We start from the raw sequence: 22,283 nt of genomic DNA, 5'->3' as shown, positions 1-22,283 counted from the left end.
TATAAAAGATAAATATGATCTGCCAGCGTTTTTCTTTGTTTTCTTCTCCTTATATTATTTCCCGAACTTTACAATAGCCAAGATCAAAAGAATATTTCTTATGACTTTTATGGGTTTCATTTTTCTCTACAAATAAGTGTTAAAGTTATACCAAGCTAAATAGAGTTTAGTTGTACAACGATTGACTCAGATTGAATTTTGTAGCCCCTATTTTATGATTTTTTTTCAAACAAAAAAAATCATAAAATATGCAAATCCTATTTTTGGGTTCTGAGAATGAGTCTGGCATTAAATGTATTCAAAATAAATACACAACACAAAAATCAAAGAACGTAACTGACAGCACTGAATGTACATGACATTTATTTATTTATTTGTTTGCAATATTAGATTTGACACAATTTTGAATTTACATGAACCAAACTATCCACATGAAATGCTTAATGCTTAATTATGCACAAATAAAATTATTTTCACAATAATTTTCAAAAGCATAAAAAAAGAGTGAAGGTTTATATTCAGGCCAGAATGTATTCAAATAGCACTGGCTTCATCAGAAATCTGTTAAATTTGAAAATAACCTTAAGGAAATGTAGTCTTATTAGCATCAAGCTTCAGGCTAGTGTTAACGTTTGTTTTTACAATCTTTCATTGTGGTCTTAAATAAAAAATAAAAAAAACACGTAGCGACAATTTCACAAATTGGTTTTAGTTACTCAACAATATTGAACTCACAATTACTGAACAAATGCAAACTTAGGAATAGGTTCTAAGATAAGGCAAAGTTCACAAAAAGCATGTCTTCTCAGTCGTCTGACTGTCAACAAAGTGCTTAAGACAAATGTTTCCGTCAGTCAGTCAGACCAAACATTCTTACTGTCCATTTAATTTAGACTAGGTGATCAAAATATCATAACATCCTCCATATGCAGGTGTATAGTGACATTCAAGCTTTTTGCCAAAACATGAAACAAACATTCAGAAATATGCCTTTTATATAATAAATTAGGGAAACTAATCTGTCTAATGACAACCTAAACTTTGAAAGTAATCATATATATATATATATATGTTTATAGAAAAAAAGTTTAAAACAATGTAGGTCAATCTGCGGTGGATTATTTTTTTAAGATGTTCACATACAGAGGAAACTATGTCAAACAAATAAATTCTGATTATTTCTTTATGCACTGGCTCACTTACAGTGTTTCACCATGGCTTAATAAAGTCAAACACCTGACAGTACAATCTAATGTGTTATTGTGAGAAGTGAACAAACAGAGAACAAGTTTGTCAAATGTGGTACGAACGATACACTCTTGTACATAAAAACTATTCCATTGCCTCGATCGTACACAGGTTTGTTTTCCCTCACAGGTGACAAGGCAGTGACAAGGATGAAACGTCTGAAGCTACTCTTTGCTCCAACATCTCATCCCTCAACAGAGACGACTTTTCAAAGGCTAAAACAACAGATCATGGCCCTTTGAGGAACCTGCGGCAGAGCTAACGTCACTTTAATAAATTACATTCATCGTAAAATAGAAGTGAATACATTTTAAATGTGTTCTTAGCTAAGGTTAAACTAGTAAAATACTGTATGCAAGTATACTCCATATATTCATATCCAATAATGTGTACATTTTCACAATGAAAATACATAATGAAAAGTGTCAACAAATGCAGTTTCTCTCGGTGGATTGTCTGAGTTAATCACACGTGTACACACACATTTAAACTTGAAAATACGTCGGATAGCATTAAAATAAAGGTTGATATTTTCACACACGGCAAAAGAGGAAACTAAAACTTATATAAAAGATGTTCAAGGGAACATACATATGTGAGTGAAAACTATTTTTAACATCAGTTTTGTTTTTCACTTAACCAGACATGACGCCACCTGTTCGCTCTGCGTTTTAAACAAAGACAGCCAATTGCATATTGTGGTTCCTCTCATACACAACTACGCGTCACCAAAATGTCTACTCACTTAAATTCTACTTTACTACATAAAGTATTTCACTGTGTGCATTTAACTAGTTCAACAGTAGTTTATCATCTTAAATGTGAAACAAAATAAAAGGTAAGCTAAATATTCATTCGTATACATTGTACATACAGTACATACACATTGAAGTGAATTTCACAAGAGTGAAAATGATTTGAAAGACTAAATCTAAACAGGTGCACACACAACATACTAATGCACTGACATGGCATCGCTAAATATTTCTTCCTAACTGTGAGTTACGTTGAGTAGATTTAATTGAGCAGTTTTTCCACACAAACCCTTTTTAAATATGCTTTGATGTCATTGCATGCAGAATTCATTAGGCACTTGTAAATTTCAAATAATACAGTACTGACAGCTGACTGTCGTATTAAGACTAACAGCTCACACACCATTCAACTCAAACGTTATAGGATCACAGGAGTCACACAGTACTCACACACCCCGTTACTGAGTTAACTATAATGGCTGTGGAGGCTCGTCTTCAAGCCAGGGGCTGGTTTCACAAAGAACTTTCAGACTGGGTTGTAGCATAAAGCCAATGAGTTCTATTTTGTGTCACGCACACACAAGGTCCCAGCCCACATGAGCTTAATGACACTGAAACCTTTGTCAGGACTAAGGGGGGGTTAAGGTTAGGGTTAGGGTTGAGGTTTTCTTGTAATGTTGTGGATAATAAGAAGGGTTTTGCTCATGGAAGTTTCTAAACCCGAGTGATAAGTTAACAGAGGTTCTGAGTCCGTTAAGGAGCCATAGTAGCTCATCTCTGCTGCACTGCATTGACATGTTATACTTTTATACGTGTCTTTGTACACTTAGTGTCACAGTCTTCACTGAACACTCCCGCTAAAATGTCCCGTAACTGAGAGTCTTTCACAAAACAAAAGATTTTCAAGTTGAACAGAACAATACAGGAACCTCATGAAAGATCTTAATTTGCCCAATTAGTCCCACTTCCTACAGCAAACAACTAAACAGCTTTGTACAACAAAGAATCAAAGATCAATCTGAAGTGTGAATATATTAAGTTATAAGTTTGACCTAGTTAAGACTTTGTGAGACCTGCCCCAGAAGAGAAAACCACCACCCGGGTACATCAAGGAGTCGACCATCACGTTGCCCAATAACCCACAAAGTTTTTTCTTTTTTTGGGGATAACAAAGGTGGGGGAAATTAACAGTTTGAAATACTGCTGCTTTACTTCCTACCAACAAATATTATGTACAGTATATGCAATGCAAAGGCACACCAGGAGGTGGAGCACTGATCCTGCTTTCTGGGGATAACAAGAGAAAAAACACAGACCGACTACCCCCACAGCCTGCTGTCCAATGAAATTTGAACATTTGAGTTTAAAGTTAAAATAAGTGCTTTTTATGAGTAAGCTTAGAATAATGAAATCTGGCACTAGATAAACAATCATTTATGTGAAAAAACTTAGGTTATATGAGACATTCAAATAAGAAATATATGCTGATAGAATTTAAACAAGCTCCAATATAGGTCCCAATTACACCCGGCATTAACATGTTCTGTGGACACACTGAGAACTGATCTCAGATTGGATGTGCAATGCTCAACTCGTACACTCTTAGTGTAACTTACACTTGTGAGTGAAATCAATTTTGGTCTGGTTTCGATTTGTTTCCTGTTTGACTTTGTCAAGAAAAGCAAATTTTTATTCATGAGGCTGTGATAAGAGAATTTGAGACCCGGTGGATTTCAGCTCATTAAGAGGCTGAACGCCCTCTGACCATGTCAGAATTGGTTTGGGAAATAGGGACCAGGATGTTCTGCACATTACTGAGGATGCATGTTAATTCAGGTGCAAAGGCATGCACATACAATAATCTTCTGTGACATTTATCTAGCAGAGTATAATCCTAGTAATCCTTACGTCATTTATTACCATAGATTAAATTTGAGTCTACAAGTTCTCCACCAGTGATGTTTATCAGCATGCAGCTTGTTGTGTGTGGTGTGTGGCGTTCACAGAGTATTTACAGATCGGCTGTTTGGAACCTTTAACAGCAGCAACATGGCACTGACTCCTGTTTCTGGTGGTTACTTGAGGATGATCTATTTCAAGGGAAGAAGACAAACATTAGCAGTTTCACAAAATAAACACAGACCTGGGCCAAATGGCTGCATGGTTACATGACAAGGATCATAAAGTTTTCATCATGATTTACTGTCAGAATGGATAGAAAAGAAAAGATTAGATGAAATTAAAACCTAAACACCTTAAACGTGTGGTATTTGTCCTAAACCCCTTAACTTTACTTTAAATTGAAACAATTTTTTACTTTGTTTCTTTTATGGCTGCATTATTAATTCAAAACAAAATATTTGTACCATTGTCACTATATAGTTTTTTTCTTCTTGAGTTACGCTAAGCTCCTCGACACAAATGTGTATTAATGGACCAACAATTGGTCAGACATACTTAAAACATTGAGTTTTGTACATGTTGTCATGAAACTACAGTTGAGGAAGCAAGGTGATCCTCTTTCTAAATAACCTCTTATTTACTATTTACTTAATATAATCACAGCAATGAAAAAGACACCAATATCCAACAAAGCAAAAAACATGCAGTAAAGAAGATGTGCAAAAAACAGTATTTGCAGATGAAAGACCTTTATATAAGAGCTGTTTGTCGTGAGGGGAGAGGGTGAGATGCAGCCTAGTAGTTCTACTGAAGGTCAACAGGTAAATGAAGCTTAATGATAGGCGATGCAAGCAGGGCAGCGCTATGGCGACGAAGCAACTCCCTTGATTCAAAGATGAAGCGCTTATTCAGAGCTCAAGGTTTTGTGAAAGAAAGCTTTAAAAAGGAGCAAACCTGATTGGCTGTTGCTGTTGCTGCGTAGGGGACACTTGTGGCGGGAGTAGTTGCTGCAGAGACAGTAGCAGGCGTAGCACTGTACATCATGGGGACTTTTTCAGGAAGGGAACCATGAAAGCAATGAAAAGGGAGGTGGAGCATTATGGTAACCATAGCAATGTTTTTCACTCTCTCTTGCCAAGCATATATAAAATGAAATTAGCAGCAAGCCATCATTGGGTTAGACCAGCAGATGGCATACGATCAAACAGAAAAAGCGAGACAGCAGGGGAGAACACAAAAGGAGGGCCGATAAAAGATACAATTAGGGAATCTGTCCATACTAAGACATCCCGAAAGAAAGCGTGTACTGCTATGCCACCAAACAGGATCGAAGTGGGTTTTATAAACATTTAGAAGGTTTAAATGATGAAAAACATTATAGAGTATGAAAAAATCATTAAATTGAATCTCGGATGCTGATCAAATTTCCTAATCCATAGTGAGTGGAAATTCTCCCCCAAAAAATCCACTGAAATGCTTAAATTTGCAAGCTGCTTTCAAAATTTTGAATAACTGGGATTCATTATACAAGCAAACATTTATTAGAAATATTTACAGAGAGAAAGTCCAATTTTTAAATGTGGGCTCATGAGAATTGAATCCTGATTTAATCTTTTTCTTTTCCTATAATATAACAAGAACATCTTTCACAAACAGTAACTTCGCTTGTTTCCCATTGACTGTGAGACATAGTTTATTGAAAAGAGGGACGGCACCTACCCATGCTGTTATGTGGACCCATGCAAAAGACAGACCCTGTGTGAGAATGAAATGGAGAGAGAAGATTTACTTTAGTGAGATAAACACATATCAATATGATAGAAACCTATGGAGAACCATACATGACTTAAGTATAAATAAATAAATACAGAAATAAATAAATAAATACAGAAATAAATAAATAAATACAGAAATAAAAAAGGATATAAATTAATTAATACAGAAATAAATAAATAAATACGTTAATAACAACAGAAATGTCTAAATAAATGTCTTAAATATATTTGCACATTTATTTATTCCCTGATTTATATTTTTCACGTTTTCAATCACCTTATGCTAATGAGAAAGGCGGGCCTAACCGCAGTCTAATGCAGGATTGGTCACAGGAGTATAATGATCCAGCCTTTCAATGCTGACTGGTGTCCAGTAGCTGTTTGCAGTGTTGAGCCAGTTCACACTTAAAATGAACTAGTTCAAGTTCAGAGGGTTAGTTCAGCTTATTTTTTATTGGGATGATTAAGGTGTCAGTCATCCTGACTGTGAGCGTCACGTCTCGTGTTCTACTGAGCACAAGGAGCGAGCAGAGAGGAGGAGGAAGCAGAAACTCCTGCTCGGTACAAACCACCTTCAGCTTCTGCTCTGCCCATGAAGCAGCTGATCTCTGAGCAGATGTGACCAGAGAAACTCGGTGTTTTCACTGTTTCCACTGTTTTACAAAGTCACTCAGCAGCTGCTTCGCGGTGACGAGCTCAAGTCTCAGTCACTTCTGTCTCTGTGCGAGTGTGTGGCACTGAGGGGGCGGAGCCACGGGGCCTGTATGTGCGTGTGTGTGTATAGCTCAGTTGACCAATCCTGCTCGAGACTGGGGTTAGGCCCGCCTTTCTCATTAGCATAAGGTGATTGAAAACGTGAAAAATATAAATCAGGGAATAAATAGATGTGCAAATATATTTAAGACATTTATTTAGACATTTCTGTTGTTATTAACGTATTTATTTATTTATTTCTGTATTAATTAATTTATTTCCTTTTTTATTTCTGTATTTATTTATTTATTTCTGTATTTATTTATTTATTTCTGTATTTATTTATTTATACTTAAGTCATGTATGGTCCTCCATAGAAACCAACATAGTCCACCTACAGTAAATACATCTTAGTTTAGTGAAGGACAATAATGTTTTCAGAAATTCGGATAAGTCAAACACACAGTATTTGCATCACAAACTCTACATTTAAGCTGAAACTACATTAAAAATTATGTCAACCTACTTCAAGAATAGTAGAATTTTTTTTCTAGAAATCTAATTGATTACTTCTTTTTATAGTATAAGAAATATTTCAGCAAGAGCCTTTTTACAGGAGACATTTGTAATTGTCATAGCAATATGGCTGAATTTACTTTTCAGGTTCCTGGTTTTGTGTGTGGTGATTCACTGTATGCGCCTGGATACACTAGGATTTAAACCCAATTTATGCAAAATCTAATTCTGCCAAAAGAGTTTGATGGGCGGAAATTAATCCTCAGGAACATTTGGTGATCTTTGACATGCAAATTTGTGTCATCGATCAATGGCAAGCTATCTTGACAGTGCTGACCTAAAGCGGGCTGAGGGTCCAAAATAGAGTAAGCCATCATATCTTATTGGCGGTGTTGCACCAGTGACATTTACCTTTTCCCCAGTGGAGAAATTATTTGGAGAAGATTGAAGTCAATGGTTAAACTTTGTGTTTGAAGTTATCGACATGTTTGCAATAATCTAATGAGCGACATATCAACTAACCGACTGCTTGTTCAGAGAGCTTTTATAACCCTCTTCAATCAAATTTTAGTAATGACATAGGTGTACAGTGGTGAACAAAGTGGAGGAGGAAAATTAAACAACCTGAGAGAGAAATATTAAAGAACTTCTCTCAGACTAGCTGGGCTAGCGTGTTAATAGTTGGCCCTTCAGCCACAGCAGTTCACCAGTACCTTACAAGTACTCGCAAAATCACCAAGCATCTGGTCTCAACTATTTCACATGGACAAGTGACTTTCTGGTGTGACTGCTGCATGAACTGTTAAAGCTTGCTGGGAGAGAGCCATTTCTAAATGTAAGTTACACCTCTTCTTTTTATGCTATGACAAGCCAAAATGTCTGTTGTGAAAAAGTTCTATAGCATTAGGCTGACGTTAATTTATTTTTGGATATGGCTTTGGTTTATTTATTTGATAGATAAAGTGCCGGTTGATCAACAGATGAAATACTGTAATATATACTGTACATTTAGCTTTATAAGCTAATTTTGATCTGTTGTCCCTTGCCAGTTTTTACAAGGCAACCTGAAGGGAAATACATAAAATGACCCGTCTTATAAAATTACAAATATCTATGGATAATGATGTGTTCCACCTCTTTATGAGCAGTGTCCCTCTGCAGCATGGATATAGATGTAAATCAAAATGGAAGGTTGTATGAATCCATGACCTGTGTAACAATTACCTGTGGGGTAAAATGCTGTTTGCTGCTGCATCTGCGCATTGGCCAGAGCCTGATGGTAGTGCAAAAAACTGGGGCTAAGGAGAGAGCTGACCCAGCCGCTCTTCTCTAGGGCTTGTCTCTTTGGTAGGGATTGTAGGACACTGTGGGGAAAGGCCTGAAAGGGGACAAGAGAAGACTTCAAACACTAAAACCTCCCACAATTCCAGTCTCTCTCTATTCAGCTACATTTAAAACACCCTTAATATTTAGTATTCACAAATACAACTACATGAATAAACAATAAAGGTGGCTGTTATTACAAGATGGAAAAAATAATAAGGCATAGTTGTAGAATACAGAATATGAATGGAATAATGTATTCACCAAGATTTAACAACTTAAGCACTTAAAGATACTGATGTTGACTGTCTACACAAAGACTACATGAAACTTGAAGAGGCCACAGTGACAAAAATTAAAAGTTTTTTACAGTACAATTAACAGCTACATGCAAAGCAAAAGGTGAAAATACCAGGTCTACAGTTGCCTCGAGGGGTCGCTTCATTGCTTTGGCAGTCGACTGAGTCTTTTAATAGCAGGCAGCGAGCACATGATGGCAGTGGGCCAATGGGATTCAAGCGTATTAACATACAGGTAACAGCAAGCAGAGGTGCATCATGGGGGACAGCATTGTGGATAGGTGAGAAGGGGAAAACAAAACAAAATAATCTGAATGTAGTATACCACATAAAACACAATATGCATGCACAGTAAACAAAATAACCAATTAAAGGAAACACTAACTTAAGATTTCTGAATTAGTAGTTGAGCAGAATTGGCAGCTATGGCAACCAACACTTACAATGATATGGTACAGTCCTGTACACTGTTTACATTGTATATTGATTAACTTGTTAAACCCTGATCAGGACTTAATATTATAATCAAAACACTACCATTACTATGATGCAATTAAAGCCTGACTGATTTATCGGTTGGATGTTGAAATCTAAAATCTAAATATAACAATAATGCTATATATTTTCTTAATTCAAGTTTTATATATTTTGTTGAATTTGGGTTTTCTTTCTTTTTGTATTTGATTAAACTGTGAGATATCAAGTCTCAATAAAAATATCTTTCATAAAAATCCATATCGGTCAGGCTCTAGATGCAATCAGGTAAACAATGCACACAATCATGATTTCAAAATGCACAAATTGTTTTTTAAACCTAATAGGAATAATGAAATACAATTGTATTTGTTGTTAAATGAAAAATAGCCTGGTTTTATGACAGTTAGTCACAAGGATCAATAATCTGACTGGCAGATGCTTCCTCTATGTCTATACAAAAAAAGGCCTGATAATAAAGTGAAATTTGACAAAACATATGTTTAGAAATTTATATTTACTGAAGTAAATTTAGTGTTGCAATGTAAACTGAACACTGAAACCCTCCAGTCGTCACAAAGCGTATTATACATACTGTATAGTACAGTATAGAAATGTTCATCAATACTTTTCTCTATTAACTACAATGAACTGCATTCAATGGGCCTGTTTAAAGACACAATCATTGAAATGTAAATCAAAATGACGACTCCACTACAAAAACTAAACAATGCAAGCCTGCTACTGGTTTCAATTTGATTGACTGGTCTTTTAATAAAGGGACAAAGCCCTTCATTAATCTGAATTTTAACTAATCCCATCCTTAATAATAATGTGTTATGATTAAATTTGTAGCTTTGTAAACACCGGATTAAAACAGCCATATGTTCTTAAATATTCAATGAGAGAGAGATGAAGTGAATGTTTTCCATTTATTACTAAAATATATAAATATACCCTAAAACTGATCTGGTCTTCAGATTTCTTCAGTATTAAATTAATTCAGTAGTAGATGTTCATCTAACTGCTGATAGCAAATTGAGTTAACATTTTGACAAAGAAAACACTTTATCACAGTAGGAAAGGCACAATACTAATGTTATCACTGTGGCAAGAGATAATGTCTGCTATGAAAAATGGTCATTGTATTTCTTTCAAATGAAAATACTTTTCAGAGGGATAATTTAGTGTCTTACCGCTGCTGCTGCAGCCTGGGCTGCGACGGCTGACTGACCGACTTGTTGTTGTTGACTGGACTTGATTTTGGCCTGCAAGTGTGCAGGCGGGTGAAAATACTTGCACTTCTCCCGGGAGCAGCGGCTCTTGATATAGTCCATGCAAACAGTGACAGTATTGTCAGTGGTGTCAATCATGGGACTGTCGCTGGGGTGAGCAAAGCGGCAATCTGTCTCCCCTCTCGCACAGTTCCCCCGCTGAAACTCGCGACAGACCTGAGAGGAGCAGTTATAAAGAGAGAGAGAGGAATTCAACTCTCAAGATTAGGCCAGATAAGGTTATTACCTGGATAAGTACTGATATCTTTAATTAGTAATTTCTTATGGTGCTTAATTTTACCTCTAGTTTGTCTGAACGCTGCAGCTTCTGTGAGGGAGAGGAAGAGGAGGAAGAAGAGGAACTGTGGACTGTCAAAGGTTGACTCCCGGGAAGAAGAACTGAGGTGTTTTGGAGGATGTCTGAGGGAACCAAGCTCATTCCATGGCTCATTCCATGGCTCATTCCATGGCTCATTCCATGGCTCATTCCATGGCTCATTGGTGTCATGTATGAACCATAACCAGTATTTGTGCCAAGTCCCTGTGTAACAGGAAAAGAAAACAGGCTTTCAGGGAAGATTTAATATATTACAATTGAGATGTGCATTGACCTTCGGGTTGTTAAGGCTTAAAAAGCCATGATCTTTGTGTTCTTATTGTTTTTTACATCTTGGGAACGAGCAATTTTTCTTCATATCCTGCAAGATGCCACAGATGTGATAAAAAACAAAAAGAAAAACTCCTCTACTACCAATGGGAGAATAGTCAATTGCCCTTTTTTAGGGGTTTTAACCATGTTCAAACATTTGCATATACCTGGCAAAATTGGTGCATTAGGACCTTACCATAGACTGCAGACTAGGTCCGGGCATCACAAGCTGCATCTGTTGGGCGAGTACAGCTGCTGCAGTCTTCTGCTGGATTAAATTGTTGCGCCCATTTATCTCTAACTGGGTTTTTAAGTGCGAAGGTGGATGAAGGTACTTGCAGTTTTCTCTTGAGCATCGGCCCTGGATTCAGAGCAAATACAAAAGCATAGGAAGACTCAAGACCGAGATGGACATAATGTTACAGTGACTCCTTGAAACAGAGGGGAAAAAAACCTGGCATCAACTTAACCCAAAAGGTCACAGAGTCATATTAAAAGTGTCTTGTTACATGGTTCAAAAGGATTTTTTTTATGTGACAAAATAACTGTTGGAAGCTTAAGGTTACTCCAGCACCAGGAACACAGCGAAGAGCTTCAAGGTGAAATTTCTCCTGCAGTATTAATCATCATGGTCTTTTTCTCCTGCACTCCACTCCCACTCAGATTCCTCGCACACATTTACAGTGTCAGTGGAGTCATCAATGTGCTTATCTACATGATGCAATAGCGCTAGAATAAAATCCTTCCGCACAACACTGAATGCCGCGGCTAAAAAAGCTGCATCAAGCATGCACACAACTTTGCTTACAGTGTGGCCTGTCCAAAAACACCTCCAGTGGATTACTTTTCAGCTTTTATACATGTTATTATCTTATAAATTTACTTTTAAATAAATTAAATCACATTTTCTACTTTTCATAAGCCTTATTGACAAAGCAAAGAGACATTTCAAAAAATGTTTTAACTATTTAATGGAAATCAAGAACCGGAATCTTTCATTAACAGAAGACCATTAAATCAATACTCTTTGGCTGCACTGACAGCTTTAAATCTTCTTGGTAAGTCTCTACAAGCTTTGCACACCTGGATTTGAGCAGTTTATCTCTCATTCTTTCTGGCAGATCGTCTCAAGCTCTGTCAGATTGGATGCGAAGAGTCTCTGAGCTGCCATAATCAGGTCCCTCCTCAGATGTTCTGTGGGGCTTAAGCCTTTGGCACTGTTGTTCAAGGACAGTCGGAGATTTGTCCCCAAGCCACTCCAGCTCTGTCTTGGCTGTAAGTGTCACGATTTTTTGGTGCTAAAATGTGAACTATTGCACAGATCTAAGGTTGTGTGCACTTTATAGCAGGTTTCCTACATGGACTTGTTACAGTTAGTCAATATTCATATGTTTGTTTATATTTAGCAGGATTAAACACAAACTAATAGGTGATTTTGTGTAAAATGGCAGAAAAAGGCAGATTCAGGAATTTGTTTTCACTTTAAAGATGCGATATGGAGATATGTGCTCTCCCAGCCCCTCTAGTTTCTATTTGGCTTCATTAATCTTGCCCTCAGTTTACCTGTTCCTGCCACCAAGAAGCCCCCCCCCCGCAGCATAATGCTACCACCACAATGTTTCACTGCAGGGATGGTATTAGCCCGCACATAAACAGTGCCAAATGTTTTCAGAAGGTGCTTTTGAGTTCTGCATGTCAAGTCATGGTGGTTCCAAACATCTACTAATTTGATTATTTGGGTCACTGAGCTCCTCAAAGCTGAAGGGATGGTTTTATACCCTCACCCTGACCTGTGTCATACCACAATTCTATTGCAGAGGTCTGCGGAGAGTTTCTGTGACTTCATTGCTTGATTTTTGGTGCTTTTCTAAACTGTCCAATGCAATTGATGTGCCATAGGAGGACTCAAGTTTAGTATACATCTTTAGGAGAATTATTATTGCATATGACCACATATTGGAGTGCCCCAGCAATATCTGCACAAATTGAAAAATATTTTGTTAATGGAAATTTAGAGTACAGGTAACGTGGGTTAAAGTATCTTTAGGGTGTTATTTTAGTGTGGTTATATACTATATGGTTGTATACTGTATATTGGCAGCAAATGTTTTGGTCTTTAAAGAGCATGACTGAGATGAGGACCAGTCACTTATCGATTTCCTGCTATCTTTATGATTACACTGTGGCTGTTAAGAGAGAAGTTAAGGACTGGCTAGATAAGACATCCCTGAGGTTTTCAGCTGGGAGAATCCATTGTTGGTTTGTTTGATATTTCAATAATCTGATGATTAAACCCAACTCTTTCCAACACTTTTTATACTTTAAAGTGATGATACTAACGTTATAAACCTAATGAGTGGTCAATTTCCTTCAGCCTACATATTCAAATCCTTTAAGTCATTCATTTCATTTGATCTCATTTGCATTTGTCCCAAGAGATTCATGTTAATTATCTTCATTCAATGTGGCTTTGACTGTTATCAATATCTAATTACTCTATATGAGAAAATACACTGTCGACAGAAACTTTTTCTAATGTACATACTGGCAATGGCGTCATATGTCACATGGTATGGAGACTGTGTTTTGTCAGTATTTAATATAGTTAGTTTTGTGAAGTGGAGCTAAAAGGGCAATGTGTCCAGAGTGTAACCCCTTTAAAAAAAAAAGCAGAGGAAACAGCTCCACTTAAAAAAAAAGAAGAGCTGTCAACAAACTTCACGTGTGCCTTCTCAGCTGATTTTTTCTTAAGTCATGAGATACTTGTTACAACAGCATGTGCACATAATTTGGTATAATAAAGTTAACTCTAAAGCTAATGTCATCAATGGAGAAGCCAAAACAGCGAAGTAAGAGGAAAACAACAATTGTTTAGAATGCACAATTTGGTCAGTGAGCTCAATTTGTCTTTTAATACAAAAAGAATAATGCTGAGTTAGAAGCTGACAGGATAAAAGTTGATTTGACAAAAACATCTTCGTAAAGAAGACCTGGGACACAACAGCTACTCATTAGGTTGCTGACCTACTTGTTCCACTCCCAGTGTGTGATTCTAGGTAGTTGTTTAATTGTTTAGTCAGTCAACATAAAATAATCCAAAACTATTTTGTTAATCAATTTATCATCAGTGACTTTAAGAGTTAAAATGGCTAGTCGTATGCAGATCTGCTGCTATTTTTGTTGTATGTGGCAAATCATTTAATAATTTAATTGTTTTGGTCCAATGGTTAAACAGAACAGACTATTTGATAATTGCCTTGGCCTTTATGAAACTGTGACACACAGTTTACACTGCTTTCTTGCATTTTATGGACTAAACAATACGATAATTAATCAAATACTGGACAAATTGATCAAAATAAACAATTAAATAGCAGTCAGCAAAGAATGATTCAGTCAAGTAGTTCAACAAAATTCAACATGATAACTGATCCAACACCCAATAAATTGAACCATCTTGAACAGTAGGAGATTAATTTATGACCAAAGCAATGCAGTGCATGGTACCACCATGGATTAAAATACGGTCGATGTCAGAAGTAAAAATGTCTGTAGTGAAACACTGTTTCCCTTTCTTTAACATGGAGAGTCAGAGTGTTAGCCTTTGGTAGAGGTTTGTGATCTCCAGGTCTAGTTCATTTCTTTAGGGACCTGCAGACAGGTGACAAACTAAAGGAAAAACCAGCATGAAGTGTCTTAGAAAGGTTTTGGACCATCACATGCTACCAGCTCGAGTGCACCCTGAAATAGATTCTCTGGATTCTGGATGCTAAATTAACTTGGGATCTGGTGACTGCACAAGATACAGCACGTATTTATATTTTCATACAGCAGTTGGTACTAACACTTTAGCCTTAAACTTATTGGTTATTCTCAATAATCTACTGAACAACATGCAAGATGAATAATAAATGTTGTTTTTTGATAACAGAATAGGGATGCTCTTCGTGTTGATACTTCCAGGCTCTTGACCACTGGGGCACAGACAAGCTGTGTTTTAACTGCCAACAGTGAGGAGACAAGACAATGACTCAGCATGACAACAATCCTGGGGGCAAAGCTGTATTGTGTTGTGATGTTGAATGTGTGAGAGTGGATTAAGTCAACCCTGGCCTCACACAGGACGACTGAGCAAACAGGCTAATAAACTGGCTGAAATCCAGCTGGAAGCCGGATCTACTTTTACCAGCTAGTTAAAAATGTGCCTGTCCGTGCGAACAGATCGCTTACTGGTTTCTTAAGTATCTCCATAAAACGTTGTGCTTGACACTGGACTAGAATTGGTCCTGAGCAATACATCTGAAGTGACATACTTCAGTTCCACCTTTCTTAAAACACTGGTTTGTGTGTGCTGTAAATTGTCTGGGTGAAGTGTCTGCCTTTTCCTTTTCTAAAGTTTCCTACGCCTTTATATATGGGCAACATTTTCATACATTCAGCAAAGGATCATTAAGCTGTCACAGATAATCACATGTTAAATATTTCTTACCTTCAGCGAGTCAAAGCAGGCAATAATTCGACCATTTTCAACTTGGCAGCTCTTCGGTGGGTGAGCAAATTTGCATTCGTCATCCCTACGAGAACAGTTTCCCCGCTGAAACTGCCGACACACCTCCAGGGTTAGCCATTTTGTGTCTCTTACTGAAGAGAGGTTCAACGCCATGTCCAAAGATTTTACTAGTGCATTCAATTTTTAAAGTCAATCTTGTTGTCGTGCGCCTCATGCACTGAAAGCTGTAGGTTGACCGTATGAACAAAGTCCTGTTTTAAGACAACCTGGTGAGTCCTCCATCAGCTGGAACAGAAAGATGAGATAGCCGACAAATCACCCATCAATGGGAAAAAATGGTAGTTGTGTTTTCTTTTTTTTTATGTCTACTTCAAGTGTATACTGCCCATAAATATCAGTCAAGTGAGTACAATTTAATGTAGACTTGTTCCTTTAGTCATTATCAGGTCATAATTCACAATTATGGCTCTATCTATTTTAGCTTAATATCAGGTGCTAAACCTGTGCAAAGTGGTGAAGTGCTTGCAGCTGAGAAATCCTGTGCTGGTGCTTGAGTCTGGTCTTAAGAACAGCATAGACACAGACCAATGTACACAGATCAACTTCAAGTTGGGGATATCTTCTCAAAGGCACTTTCTATTGGTGATCTGAAAGACAAAAAAAGATGTATATTACAAAGATTGTACCAAAATCAAAAGTATAATTTACGTATTATGAGTCTGCTGTTGGACTTTTCATTCTTTAACACAAGTGACTGTGGAATTAGTCAAGTTATACGTAGTCATTTCAGACTCTCAAGAGACAATCGCATAACCATTTAGAGAGCAACAGTAATACAGCTATAGTAGTTTGATTCAGCCTGTCCCTGGAAATTATAATTGCCTTTATAAAATCAGTAATTTACCAACTCACTGGACTTAAGTTGCAACAAATCATCTAACATCTCAGTAAAGACATTTTCTTTTCCTTGAAATCTCTTCTTCTTCGCTACTTTCAAAATAGCAGTTGTGCTGTACTGCCACTAGCAAGTGTCATACTGTTTTTTAAGAGGCAAAGAAGAAGGGATTTCTGGTGGTGTCGCGATAGCCAGAGCTAGCTAATGTCAGCCGATATTTCATGCTAATTAAAAGCCTAACGATAAATTTAACACTAGTTTGCATCAAAACAAAAAATATTCGTTTTTTTCCAAGCCTTGCCTCAATCAAAATGCCTGATACAACAAAGCAACTGTGCTGCTGGTTGGGGAGGTGTGGCTGGGGGGTGTCACGGTAATCAATAAAATCTATAAGAGGAAATTAACATTTCCACAGCTCAAATCCATAGAACAATTAGATGTGGGTTATGCCAACAACATTGGCTGATCAGTATTCACTAAAATAGACTGCCAGGCAAAACTATATTCAATCTTAATATTTTATTCTATTAATTATGTACTTCCTCTCACCACTATCATTTATCTAATACACTGCGACCCTCAGTTTGCAAACAGCAACAGACATGAACACTTGGTGGTGAAATGCTACGGTAACACACACACACACAAAAGGTTGTGTGAAGCACAGCCAAGCTTAAACACACAGTGTTGGGAGTTTACCACAGGACAGGATACTCAGACATGTATACTAAGTGGGAAAATACACAGGAAGTTGCTGAGCAGGCAGAAAAGGTAGTAAACCCATGAGCTGAATACACTTGTGTGTGTGTCTGTGTGTGAGTTGAAAAGTGTCCCAAATGAGAGCAATAAGCAAAGCCTACGAATGTACAAATAGTCAAATGGCACAGATTTAGAATAAACTCTGCTTTTGATGACCCAGATCGCCTACTGTAGCAGCCTCAGAGCCGTGCTGCATGCTATCCCGTGGCATTACTGCAGCAAATTCCTTTAGGCACTAGCAAGGAAACGGAGCAGGAAAACCTACCTCTCCCACGAAATGCAGCACTAAAGAAGTTCTGTTCCAAACCGAGGTTCTACGACAGAGCTACAACTTTAAGGAAGCTCGTTTGGGAAGACGTTGACAGCAAGAACAGCCTGTATCCTCCTATCTGTCCCGAGGATTCAGTTAGCAAAGATCTTCTCTTCACAACAGTGAAAAACAGTCTGTCCAACTGTGGCTGAAACATTTCCAGCCACCCCCCCTTCCTGCCTGGGCGCCGGCCTCCGGGAAGGGCCTCCCTGTCAGAAACTGGCCAATAGGAAACCAGAGGCTGTTGTGCTCAGTGAATGCTGGCTGCACTGCTTGGAGAAAGTCATGGCTGGTGTGAACAGAAAGGGATAGTGTGATGGAGAAATATGTTGTAGTGACATGTAATACAGTTTTCTAAATTCAGCTCAGACGATAGCATCCTGTTGCAGAACTTAGTTTATGTTGCTTGAGGTGGAAAAGATTAACTAGTATTTGAAATATAGTTCAGAGCAGTTTACTTCAATATACTAACAGATGCACATGCTGAAGACTTTAAAAGGAAGATAGGGGATGTGGAAAGGAAAATTTAAATATTGCATGTCTGGTAATAGATACAATATCCACAAAACATTATTGTTGTATTCTATATGTTTCTGAAAAACTACTAATTTAGCACTTTGATTATTTAGGAAAAAAATAAGATACTTTTTCTTTACTTGAGTATTTTTTTTCTCTTTACGACATTTATCTAGATACTTTACTTTAGCATTAAAACCAGATAAAGACTAAATATGAAGCTTGATTACAGATTCAACTACTCAACAGTACATACAAATACAGGAACATTTGTAAAAAATAAACTAATTTTGTTCTTTAATTATTTAGTACAAATCAGGTACTTTCACTTTACTTGAGTATTTTCTTTCAATACCAATTTATATGTATACTCAGATAAAAGTACCCAACAGTACATACAAATACAGAAAGAATGAATTCTTCTGACAGAAAATATGAACAAAATAAAAACAATAAATATAAATTGACAAATGCCTTGATGACATTTTTAAATAACTTTTCACAAACCAGATAATGAATCTAGAAGATAATCCATCCCTTGCATAACCATTAGTTGTAATTACACATAGACTAACAGGGTATAAATCCCCACCTGAATCCATTGCAACAGTAAAATGCTGCTTTAGTGGAAGAGTAGTAATACAATAATGACATTTAAATGTACAAGTCCCAGGAGACTTTTATTTGCTCGGGGTACTTTTACTTCTGACACAGTACTTTCACTTGTAATGGAGCATTTCCCCAGAGCAGCAGGAGATGTGCTAAGTAGCTGCATCATGGATACTTGCTGCACCGATGCTAATGAACTACGACAGTGTGTGTACCTGGCACTTTAGCTTGATGATAGCTGGTGCGGTCGCTCGGGTTTTCACTCCCTCGTTTCGCCTTCTCATCGCGGGGCTACCTCGGCTAGGCTAACCCACGACCACGCAGCTAGCTAGCGCGGCCGCACACACGCAGCTGTCACGGGTTAACACTTGACGGTATTAGGACGGTCAGGTTTGTTAGCTCGGGTTAGCTCGACTGTTAGCCGAGGAGTGCACCTGCTTACCTCATCATCCCGGAGGAGACGGCGACCACGCAGCAGCAGCAGCAGCAGCTCGGGCAGGGACGACACGGCGGCGGCACCCGTCTGGAGCTGGGGACAACGAGGTGTCCAGTGTCCCCGGGACAGACGGACTCAACCGCACTTTAGTTTCCACTCGTTCGCAGATTTAACGCTGGTTGTTTCCTGCGGACTTTATGTCTCTGCACAGATTTAAGCAACAAGCTTCTGACAGCTTACTGTACCTCCGTCAGTCGGATGCGACGAGGGGGTGGACCCGGGTCAACCGAGCCCCGTAAGACTGTCAATAATCAGAAACAGCACAATTATACTGACGTTTATTGATTAGATAAATTAAAATAAATAAATTAAATAAAGAGGAACCTTCCAGTTAATGAAAACGAGGTTTTATAATGGTATCTCCTAACTACCACCCCCCATCCAACAGAGGCAAAGTGGTACGATCCACACGAATGCCAGTAGGCTAAGAGGGCAAGGGTTTGCTTGTTACCAAGGGAACAGCAATAAAAGCATGTGAGATTTTCTGGATTATTTTAATGACAACATGCTTTCGCACACAAATGTAAACATCAGATGAGATAAATCAAATTGTTCAAATAGATTCGACACAGATAAATTCATTTTCAGCCCAGGCATTTGCAGTATAGATAAGAAAATATGCCACAATGGCATAAAAATGCAACAGTTGGAATGAGAAATAACGATCGTGCAAGAATTTGTGAGGGTAAAAATGTTTGATGGGTGTGATATAAGAATCAAATAGACTAACGATGGCCGAGTGTCATCGCTGCTCAAGGTCAAGTAAGAGGGATGCTGCTAACCCAGGTAACGTCAGGCAGAGGACGCAGAGGGAGGAGAGGGAGGAGAGGGAGGAGAGGGAGGAGGAATAAAGGGATATGTTTAATAATCTGAAATAAAGATGATAAATAACACAATATCAAAGCACCTTATATCCTCCTTCAGTTGCATGGCTAGCAGTTTTTTTTCTGGGCCTTTATTTGCCCTAATGGAGAATCTTTTCCCTGTGGCAACAGTATAATTCCATTTCTATGCTATTAACCTTGTATAATTTAATATATTTAGGGCCCTAGCACTGACAGGCACTGACAGACAGTGAAATTGTAAGGATTATTAAAATTCTAACTAAAATTGCAGAAAATTTGAAAGTGTTAAAAATGTATTGTTATTATTTTATTTTTTTAATGTACCTCCTGCGCACACAAATAAGTAAATAAATAATATATATATAATTTTCTTAATTAAATTAAATTAAAGTAATCCTGCGCAGACCGCTTCTACCTTCTGCGCAGGTATGTGCAGTTCGCTTCTGCGCAGGATGTGCGCAGTCCGCTTCTGCACCTTCTGCGCGGAAGCGGACTGCGCAGGATTCATTTATTTAATTTAATTTAATTTAAGATTGTAGTTATAGGTGGTTTAAGTCCTGCCAATTTTAGTGGTTCAGGTGCTTGCCAAGGAAGAGTTGGATATGAACCGACACCTGCTGGTTGGGGTGGGCCACTCTGCCCCCTAGGCCAATACTATATTAACATTAGGATTGGATTACCAGTTCATACCCATGAGAAACTAAGCACAGGAAGAAGATGGACACATTATTGTGTGTCTGTGCCATTCTATGCTGCTTTTGATACACATTTCAGAGAAAACCATTGTATTTTCTACTTTACTACATATATTTGACAGCTTTACTTAGAAGCTATTTAATTTGACATCTTGTTATATAATATTTTTGATAACAATAATATACATCCATGTATCAGTCTACTCTCTTTTATCTACTCTATTCTATTTTGAATATTTGTATCTACTACTACTCTATCTATTTCTACTGTCTTGTTTCACTTTGTGTATAAGCTTGTTTGTGTTTAAAAATGCTATATAAATACAATTACTACTGTCATATTATATGGTATTATAATTTTATATATTTTTGTGCAAAATTGGTACAGGGACATTATGTACATACATATAACACCAAACCACACATCAAAGCAGAGAAAAGGATTAGAAGCCTGTCAATTAATTCTGTTGTTGTGATGGTCATACTCCACCTAAATAGCAAACAAACTTCATTCAAAGATTTATTTGTGCTGAGGATGGTGGCAGCTGCTCTTTCTAGCTCCAGCAGAGGAAAGTGGAAGCTTCCATATACATTCAAAAACGTCAATGCTTTGAGTGCTTTGAAAGTTTATTCAGGAAATGTGCAGTATATTAGTCATTTAGTTGAGGAATCTAGTAAATAAACAACGCTGTGACTGTGTTGAGCAACTGGCGAATAATTAAAATTGTCAATGCAGTTTAAAAAAAATAAACAAACAACACAAACAACACACACACACACACACACACACAGTTTTGACTAATTGATTCAGTGCCTCTTTTAAGTTTCTCGTGGTTTCTTCCAACAACAGACGAGATTCATCTGACCTGTCAGACCGGAGACATGGCATCGAGGGCCACATGGAAAGGTCACCATTTGAATCCCTTTGAGGGAAATGTCACTGTCAGACCGATTCAGATATAAGAACAAAGAGAAGGCTTTCATTCCGTTGACCTTCATGCTGTTTGTTGTTCCCACAGTTTGTTATTTACTGTCCATTTAAGTGGCATCGCTCCCCCACTGAGCATCTTTAGTCAATGTCTGCGTTCTTTATATTACGATGCCACACACTATCATCTAAATCTTCAAAACCGTCTCTTGGACTAAACTGTGAATTTTATATCTGTAAGAAAAGCTTTCAATATTTACTGCTGGGCTTTTCCTTGTCACTTGTTTGGGGAAGTCATTTTAAGTTCAATTTAAAGTTTGTCACTCTATAAATGACAAATAATTATAAACTGAACTTTTCCTATTCATAATTATAAAACAAAAATGTTGAAACTTTTTGGAATTACTTGAATTCTAAAACTGTATCTCGTATTATATACAACACACAGCACCAATAGCACAATTCATTATTATCATGATTAATTATTAATTATTGCGAGCAACATCAAGTGGTGAACAATTACAAAAAATTTGAATGAGATCTGATTTTCTTATACCATCTCAAATATGTAACAGTTTGAATAAGAAACAGCTTAATCAGTTTAACCAGATTAAGCAGGTGAGACGAGAAAAGTAGCAACTCCATTTTACCTCCAGTAGATGTCAGTGTTCTCTAAATTATTCGTTCACAATTTCACAAAAGTCAACATGATGGAGTTGACTGCAACTTTTCTGATTCAAGCACTTTCACGTCCTCACCTCACTGCAGCCGTGCATTGTGGGTAAGTAGACGACCTGCATGAGAATCCATAC

General features: G+C 37.5%; 1 protein-coding gene across 6 annotated transcripts; it reads right to left on the bottom strand.

Annotated features, from left to right (window-relative positions):
- Nucleotides 1-695: 695 nt before the first annotated feature.
- LOC133021346 (muscleblind-like protein 2a) lies at nt 696-19,172 on the bottom strand. 6 transcript variants are annotated; one of them, XM_061088148.1, is made up of 10 exons: nt 17,338-17,531; nt 15,920-16,065; nt 15,398-15,703; nt 11,105-11,269; nt 10,561-10,800; nt 10,182-10,436; nt 8,625-8,678; nt 8,114-8,267; nt 5,625-5,660; nt 696-4,093 (listed from the first exon to the last, which is right to left on the bottom strand). In XM_061088148.1, the coding sequence occupies exons 3-10, from the start codon at nt 15,569-15,571 to the stop codon at nt 3,969-3,971; spliced, it is 1,203 nt and encodes a 400-aa protein (XP_060944131.1). In that variant the 5' UTR covers nt 15,572-15,703; nt 15,920-16,065; nt 17,338-17,531; the 3' UTR covers nt 696-3,968. The 6 variants fall into 6 exon arrangements, with proteins under 6 accessions (XP_060944131.1, XP_060944132.1, XP_060944130.1 ...); XM_061088149.1 differs by having other exon boundaries at nt 16,004-16,065; XM_061088150.1 differs by adding an exon at nt 4,860-4,954 and having other exon boundaries at nt 4,011-4,093; nt 15,398-16,065.
- Between the last annotated feature and the right edge of the window lie 3,111 nt (nt 19,173-22,283).

The sequence above is a fragment of the Limanda limanda genome, chromosome 16 (genome assembly GCF_963576545.1).
Source record: "Limanda limanda chromosome 16, fLimLim1.1, whole genome shotgun sequence".
NCBI lineage: Eukaryota > Metazoa > Chordata > Actinopteri > Pleuronectiformes > Pleuronectidae > Limanda > Limanda limanda.
Note: the sequence above shows the minus strand (reverse complement) of the source record. Positions and strands in the feature narration are given on the sequence as shown.